At 34.0% G+C, this 9,155-nt stretch overlaps 1 protein-coding gene across 1 annotated transcript in view; it reads left to right on the top strand.

Annotated features, from left to right (window-relative positions):
- Positions 1 to 6: 6 nt before the first annotated feature.
- Positions 7 to 9,155, top strand: part of LOC117119978 — a 12,431-nt gene continuing 3,282 nt past the window's right edge. The window contains exons 1-3 of the mRNA XM_033264966.1: positions 7 to 4,573; positions 6,517 to 6,677; positions 7,869 to 7,938. Coding sequence (XP_033120857.1) covers positions 4,267 to 4,573; positions 6,517 to 6,677; positions 7,869 to 7,938 — 538 coding nt within the window. The 5' untranslated portion in view covers positions 7 to 4,266. The remainder of the gene's footprint in view (positions 4,574 to 6,516; positions 6,678 to 7,868; positions 7,939 to 9,155) is intronic.

The raw sequence follows: 9,155 nt of genomic DNA, 5'->3' as shown, positions 1-9,155 counted from the left end.
GCCCACTCCCCTCGGCGGTAGTTAGTAGTGTAAATTAAATACAGTTGTAATTGAGTGAGTTTATATTTAGGCCTGGGCCTACTATGTGACTCATCATTGGCCGTTCCAATGTTTTTAACAAGCAACTATGACGTCACATTAAAATTACCGAATATTGGCTTAACCACAGTTAAGGGTGCCCATAGCAAACAGAAGGCAAAACATACCCCAGTTAGTTCAGATAACGTTGTCAGCGGCAAACAATGCCACAATTCTAGAAAAGATACTAGCAAGAAAGTAAAGAAATGTAAACAATAATTAATATCAATTACTTAATTATTGATATCGCATAATCTACATAAACTGTTTCTATATCTGTATAATAGTAATAATAATAATAATAATAAATAATAATGATAATAATAATAATAGTAATAATAATAATAATAATATTAATAATAATAATATTGTAGTAATAAAAGCATGATCAGAATTTGATAACTTATTTAATCCTTTTCAAAGAGCAATTCAGTTAATGCTTGAGGGCTTTTAAACGTGAATACAAAAAGTAGGTCATATAACAGTTAACAAAAATAACAGATAAGCTATGTCACTTTTTATATGAAATATAATAGGAATTATATGAGTTTACTATCACACCGTACCATATTCCAATACATAGACTAGGCCTGAAGTGTCGCAGTTTCTGACCAAGTCAATTTACCAATAGCCTAGGCAAATAAATCCCCATATCAGCTGACTAGTACATAACAGGTAGATAATCTTTCCAAAACTTGTTCCATATTTCTTTATACTGACGTTGGTATATTTTCAGGTCTTGATAACTAACTTTTGCTGGCTCTATTGAACTGAAAAAAACTTTTGACTAGGTGTAGCCTAAGCTGCAATATAGTTACTTTACATCTAAATGACCTGGCATTTGACTGCCACCGAAATCTCGTGTCTAATAAAATGACATATTTAAAGTTAGTCTCATACACCTTTTACACTGCCAAGGGCAGAATAAACCCGTGTTAATTCCGGAGTGATCACGAATGAATTTCCCATTTACATCGAACGAAATGTCCTGGCTGCTCTCGAGTTCCCCCCATTTTACACACCGGCAATTAATGTTTAAATATGAAAAGAATAGGCTTAGTTGAAGAAATGGATTCAGGCCTACTTTTGTGTAATTCCGTCGTTAAATTAAGTAGTAACGAACGTTCTCTTTAAAAAAGAAAACATTTATTGACATAGGTGAAACATGTTGAATTGCTAATTGTCAGTTCGTCATTCTTCAATAATGTCGGTACTTGTGTGAACGTGTGAACATATTCAAAATGATGTACAAACGTGTTGTTTCAGTTATTAAAGAATATCAAATGCAAACTTATTTGTCCACTCACCGCATAATAGAGTACGAAAAATTTCTCTATAAAAAGAGAGTAGGGCCTACTGTGCTTGAGGAAAGCAGGGTTTGTTGTTAAATACAGGTTCTAGTCTTACGCCTACATAAAAATGGTGTAAGCTATCTTCATAACCATAACTCAAATGTGTGTAGATATTAATATCTATTTATAGTAATATTAATATCAGATAATTCTGTTTTCAATACACAACACTGTTGTACCGTCACCACTTAGTCGATCGTCATCCACGGTCAATAGCAATATGCCTGTTAATTTTATAAAAAAAATAAAGTACTGTACTGCAAAGGCATAGGAAATTTAATATAATGTATGATTACATTAATATTAAGCAAAGTTACTGAATTTTTAGTTCAGCAAGTTGATCGGCAGCCCAAGAAATGAGAAAGAAGTGAAAAAAATGGGGGTGGGGCCGGGGGAGAGCAATTGAGGAAGCTGGTGAATATGGTATAGTTAAATAAAACAAAATTGAAATATGGTAACGGTATTGCTGCACTGACGGTTGACAAGCAATACCACGATCTATGAACACCAGCTTCAGTTGGGAACTGAAATCTAGTTGAGAGAGAAGCGTTACAGAGATGTTATGTGGCAAGTCGATATTCAGAGACATGTGTTCGTGTTGGATTTTCTGTAATAAACAGAGAATCCCCGTAAGTATCTATCTGCTTAGCAATGAATGCAGAAGGAAGAAAGCTCAGTTAAACATTGAACAATATCATATAATTTTGATAACAACAACGAAAATTTTATTTAATAAAATATACTTTCATATTGTATAGTCAAGTTTTTAAAATGAAAGTGTTTGCTGTTGTCATTTGCTATGAATACATTTCGGCTGGAAGCAATAATAAACGACATTGCATTGCATCAGAACCTAAGCTGTTGATAGAAATGCGGTAATAGAGTATTGTTTTACGCAATGATTGTTTAATACAACTTGCTGGCACTTCCAATGTAGCTATGATTGTTTTATTGTTTTATGTCTATGGGCTAATGACTAACAGCTTGATGGTGACACGTCCAAACTGATCAAGGTTTTTGCGCTTATTATTTTTATTTCTGGTAGGCTCTAATGACTTACAACTTGCTGGCAATTCCAATCTAGCTGCGATAAATTTATTTATTTATTTATTTGTATTTCCAGTAGGCGCCGTGACAGACAACTTGCTGACTGCCACTTGAAAACTAACAAATATGAGTTTACGCCAGTGCTGGCTAGGCTAGAGAGAAATAAATCAAAAATCAATATAGTATTTAGTAGTTCATTAAATTATAAATTACAATAAATGAATTCAAATAATATAGCAACTTCACTTCATTTTTTATAGTGTTTTTGAAGTAACCATACGACGATGAACAACGTCCTTTATGGAGTTGTATTTTTACAGCACTGAAAACATAAAAACTTGAAATTTAATAGAGATATTTTAATCGAGTGTCAGTACAGTTTCCTTCTGAAAGGACATGAAAACACAGAACTATAAACATTAAAGGACATCTCTACAACACGGTAAGGCAAAGCAAACTAATTATTGATACCAGTCACAGTGCCCCGTTTCCTTATCGACCTTCTAAATTAGATTATCTGTCCTAGGTTAGTTCTTGGACACTTATTTTTAATCCACTCTATATTTTTTTAAGCAATTCAACCTTCAATTTTATTACTTTTTTTAGCTTATTTTACAATGACAAAACACAAAATATATTTTATTCAAGTGTTTATCTATCAAATTTTTTCATTGATCATTGTTTATTTTTATGAACAAGTTGACTTTAAAATACGCATGAGTTTTGATCACCATTTCCGCCAATGCATATTTTGAGAATGTTTTGCCCCTGCACAAAATTTTTGGTCCGCCCTTGGTCATTGTTAGGACATGATCAAAATTATGGTGTGTAAAATATTTATTACTAATAAACTCTTAAGGTAACAGTATACCGATCTGGCAGAAAAGTGAATATGAAATTGTTTAACCCTCAAAATCAAGGCATTTAAAGCATGAGAGCCAGGGCCTCCCTGTAGTACTGTATTAAACACAGATTTGGTCTGTGATGAACTTACGAAGTATTGTGTTGCTTGTTTAAATTATTTGATCCATATTATATACGATGTGATGAAAACTTCGATTACAGTCCAATCGTTCTACCAACTACACCATTAAGATATTTTCTTCAGACCATCCGTCCGAAGGACGGGTACACAGCTAGTATCCTATAGGTCAAAGTAATAAAAATAGGCTAAGTCTTCAAAAGCCAATTCAACATCGGTAAACAACTTATCAATGACAAATAGGCGTAAGCCGTCGTACGGTACGTGGTTCAATGCATCACATCATAAAATGTGTATAAGTAAAATTATTATTCATATCGGTTAAACTATTATTACCAATTAACCTTATCTTCATTCACTATTCTAGCTTCTCGAATAAAGTCCAAAGAAGATTTAAACTGTCAGTCAACGGTTCGAATGAAACAACACCGCAACTAAAATATTTAATCTTATTTATTATTGACATATCTCGTCTTTCCATTCTCGTACCATGGTAGGTTTCCCCCATTTATCATAGGGGGATTCAAGGGGGCTCAGTCTGATACCGTCAATAACAGCTACACCTTTAAACTTTTACACTTTAAGTTCAAGATATGTTGATACAAATAAAATTGTAATCAATTAATGATTAGTACGCATGTGCGTACATTTTGAAGTGAATGAAGGCGTAAAGTCCATTTCCCATGGTCACTGTTCTGAGCCATACTCATTATAATGCACGTACCTCTAAAAATCACACTGGAGCTAGGTGTATATTAACAGTAGCACATCGTTTTTCTTTTTCTTTTTTTTCCAAAAAGAATAACAATGGCAGGCAAAGTTGTATTTTGGTCGTTTTTTGTTGCATGTTTTGTTCTACCGTGTATAGTTGGCACTTCAGAGGTTGTTTTATTACATCCTCAAGCACAGAAAGCATTTCAAGCTTTTAAACAAATTGAAAAAGGAGCGAATTCTACAGTCCCAGTAGATTTATTGAAGAAGATCTTAAAAAAGATACTTGCTCCAGATTACATCAAGGTAATCAAAGAAGCTCCTGGAGTATCGGAGGAATGTCGTTCTGATTTCATAACCTATATTTACGATAAAAAGAATAACTTGGATTATGCTAATAGAAGTAAGTAAAGTATAGGCCTACAAATAGATTGAACTAAAGAACAATGGTTCATACGGACTTATAGATGTTTGAACTTTTTTAAAGTGACATATCTCGTAACGAAAGTTGTATACATTTAGAACAATAAATTTAGCTTTAATTTTAGTATATCAAACGTTGATTACATCTAGAAATCCTGCCATTTTATTTTACAACCTGCTTACCATCCATTGGATCAAATAGCGTTCTTATACCCCAAATTATATATATCATTTAATATTGGCATTTATACGGTATGTCACGCACATACTCTGTGGCGAATGCAGGGGGTAGGAAGGGGTACGGTACAGACGGTGCGATTGCAACCACAATATTGTATTAAGAACAATAATTGTATTATATTGATGTGAATGGGGTCAGTGTATTTGTCCGAATGTCCTTCGGTCCGAAGGTCCGTTGCTCCGAAGTCATTAATTCAAATATAGACAAAAATATATTTGAAGAAAACACATGTTCGGGACCATCATGTAGCTCTATATTGGCTAACAATATACAGTTTATGTATATTTTAAACAAATTATTAGAAATTGAAAATTTCCAAGCGAATGGAGCGTAAGTATAAATTTCTAATGTTTAAGCAGGAGACAGAAAAGTTTTTAATATCAATAGGGGAATTCAAGTAACATCTATCTAGTGTTTGGAAAATCATAACAGATTTATTTACTTATGGCCGATGTGAAACAGTTAACTACTTTCTCGCTTTTACACAGTAGACACATTAACAGTGGCAGCGAAAACATCTGGGAGGGGAAATGAAGGCAAGGTATGATTTTTTTTGGGGAGGTGGGGGGAAGTTCCCGACGAGAGTAAAATGAACGTGGTCGGGAAAGTGGTCCATGGGGTGGATCCCCCGGAAAATGGGATAATTTAGGGGTTTCAGAGCGTAATTCAATCGATTCTAAATAAATATTTTTTTTCTCCCCGACGAATTGTGTTTTTCTCTACTCTTCTGGTGGGGAGGGATTGAGGGGGCAACAAATTTTCTAGGGCGAAGTTTTCCCCACCCCTGTGCCTCCCTTCCGTATTGCCGCCACTTCACATTAAAAGCAAATAAAAGAAGCAGTAGACATGATTCGTATCAAAGTACATTGAGTTTTAATTCATAATACTTGTTCAACTGTAATTCTCACTGGGAACATTTCCCTATACACGATCGAGAGAGGAATTTTACTGATGTGAGTTAGCCAGATTTTTGTACATTTTGCAAAATAAAGGAAATACCGGTATATATATATTTTTTAAATGGTGAGGCAGCGAAAATGGATGCGGGAGGTGACAAGAAACTAGTATTTTTTTTCCCTTGGCCTTATATGTTGTTAGGGAAAATATTTGGGAATATTGTTTAGAAAAGTCACTAATTCGGACCAACGGGCCTTCGGACCAATGGACATTCGGACCAAAGACACTTCGGACCAACTGGCCCTCGGACCAAAGACCCTTCCGACCAAAGGTACGCACCCGATGTGAATTACTGGTAAGATTTTTAAAGTACGAGAGTGCAATTTTCGGGCACCTAAAGGTCCATATTCTCAAAATGTGTTTGCACCTCATCAGCCCCAACCATGTTGTGGTGTAGACACTCATGTACCCTCAACCACCAAATCCTGCATACGCCCCAGCTACATAATATACAAATAATAGTCAGTCGATACATCAGATATGTTCACGGCTTCAGTAGAATTTTATTCAGATGTCGCCATGTTACCGACATTTGTATGAAATCTTAAATCTTTATGAATTCAGGATAATTTTAACCAGACGTTGTTCGAATATACATTTTGCGAGTATACTCTATCAATAAAGGTTATGCACAGTAGGTCTACCGGAAGATGATGGGATGATAACCTATCTTTACCTACCTTTCTACCTACTATAACTGCTGAACAATTTTTGTTTTATTTCAGTGTATTATTCTAATGGCGATCATAACATTATCAAATCATTGTACAGATTTAACTTTGTGAGCTTGGGAAACTACGAGCTATGTACCAGTGTCAAGGAAAAAGCACCCTACTCACCATTTGAGACTAAACAATGCGCTCTCGCGTATCGTGGATTTTTTCTTGTAAGTACAGTAATTTTAAATAAATAATTAAACGAAATAGTCTGTAGGCCTTCAATGTTTTACTGTCTGCTACAGACATTAAAAGTTTTCTCGTCAGTGATAATAAGAATTGCTCATACTCATAACGTCGAACTGCAGGCCCTAAGTAAATACATTGAATGCGTGCGAAATTTATTTATATTCAAACTGAATTAAAAAGACAGTCACAACATTTTGAATGTAATTCAATAGGCCTATATTACACTTTTTATGTATAGATGATCCTCGATATTCTCTATCATCTCACACATAATTCGCTATAACATTTAACCTATCGTAAAACCTCGAACAGAAGGACCACGGGCTTAATCTGGGGAAGAAGCCCATCGTTAAAAGAAGTCCCTCCCTCCTCTTAAGATTGAAAAAGTAATCTAAAAGAAAAAGCTCATCCCAAAAGGAAGCCCACGAGCTTCTAATTAATATATTATGAGTTTCTTTCTAGAGAGTACTTACATTCAGACTGCACGTTACCCTTGATTACAGGGGCGGATCCAGTGATGTCCGAAAGAGGGGTGGTGGCCGAAAAGGAGATCGAAATGGGGGTGCCGAACACTATGGTGTTCGGGGAAATGGCCCGCGAAGTTTTGCATTCTAGAGCCCGAAAATAACCTCTGGAGGTTTTCAATCAATTATTTCTTTTTCTTTCTTTTTAAAATTTAATCTGTTTATTAACTTGCCAAAAGGGGATGGGCGGGCCCCTGGATTATAATAGCGTGTCATTATTAATAGTATATTACTGTACTACATGGTTAAAGTTTCAAAATTACACTAAAAAAAACTCAATTTTCAAAAAAGGCCCTTCCAATTGTCAAAAATATAATTTTTTTAAAACCCCAAGGGATTCTATTCAAGGTTTTAAAGGAAAACCATTACTCTCATATTTTGGCGTGGATAGGTAACCCATAATATCCTCTACCATTTTCGCCGATAGTTTTGTGACCAAATTTGCATATTATTCATTCTACGGAAAATAAGTACAATTTGCATAGGCCCTCAAGGTGAATAAGTAAATGCTTTTAAACCGATTTAATTCTTACCCTATACATGACATGAATAAGACGTACAAATCACAATAATTATATTTTAATGTATAATTAAACATTAAAATCTGTTCTGTAAATCCGTTTGTTTTTGTCTATTATTGTTTTTCAGCCTATAAAAAGTGCAATTTGCGTTCCAGTGTCATGTAGTACAACTGACCTTTGGCTGATTACAGAAGCTGGTAAGCTACATGCAACTTTTACCTTTCATATGTTTATTCAAAACCTAGTCATGTGTTCAGGAAGAGAAAGTTAGCTCATTATAATTATCTGTTTGAATTGGTTCTACATACGTCGGTTCGCTAATATACTGTGTATTACTAGTCTTATTTAGACGTAGCGCACCATCTTTATATTATCCGTCGCTATGAACACAGGTCGTGGGTGAGATAGTCATTTTGAAGTTATAGTGTAGCTTTCTCGGTTTGTATGTGTATGTGTGTGTCACGTTTTGGTGTTTTCGTGTGGGTTTTTTTTTTTTTTTTTTTTTTTTTTGTGCAACATACCTCAAAAACGTCTGCACAGACATAGATGAAAATAACAGTTAAGTGTTAGCTTTAACCCAATGGAAAAATGATTCAAATTTAAATTCCAAAGGTCCCCGATATAAATATCTCAAAAATGGACCAATGGATAAAAATGAAAATTGCAGAATAGTTTGTCATTTTTTAATAAAGAAGTGTTTCAACTTTGGTCACTATCCGACGTAGGTGTGGATATGAGGACCATTTAAAGATTAAGTATTACCGTAGGCAGAAACAATAGCTAGCCTATATGTTTAAACATGTGACGCTGATAACCAAATCCCATTATTTCTATTTCATTAATATTTCCATTTGAACACCAATACATTGCAGGTATTTTGTTTGTCAGTTGTAAGACGTGCCAGCATGTTAAAGGAATTGGCAGGTGTACACCTGATACAATAAAATACGATCGAAAAATAAAGTGACGATATTTTGATATCTGTATAGGCCTATGGACCGTTCAAAGAGGAACGTTACAGATCAGATATCTCAAAAACAGTAATCAACTCATCTAAATAAAAACTTTCGTGTTAGTGTATTATTTTTTAAGTAGATTGTGGTTAGTAGTTGAAAAGTAGGATCAAATTTTTGAGGAATTATTGTAGGCCTATAGAAAGAGATTGGCGGTTGGCGGAGATATGCTGTCTATTGAGTGCTTGTTATTATTATTTTTGTGTCATTGTTACTATTTCCATTATTCTTATGGTTATTATTATTATTATTATTATTGTTATTATTGTTATTTATTTTATTATTATTGTTATTGTTAATATTGTTATTGTTATTATTATTGTTATTATTATTATTATTATTATTATTATTATTATTATTATTATTATTATTATTATTATTATTATATTATTTGTTTTTCT

The sequence above is a fragment of the Anneissia japonica genome, unplaced genomic scaffold (genome assembly GCF_011630105.1).
Source record: "Anneissia japonica isolate Jap-2015-1 unplaced genomic scaffold, ASM1163010v1 scaffold287752_len1182401_cov188, whole genome shotgun sequence".
In the NCBI taxonomy this organism is placed as follows: Eukaryota; Metazoa; Echinodermata; class Crinoidea; order Comatulida; family Comatulidae; genus Anneissia; species Anneissia japonica.
The sequence above is the reverse complement of the archived record's forward strand: the minus strand, read 5'-3'. Positions and strand labels throughout refer to the sequence as shown.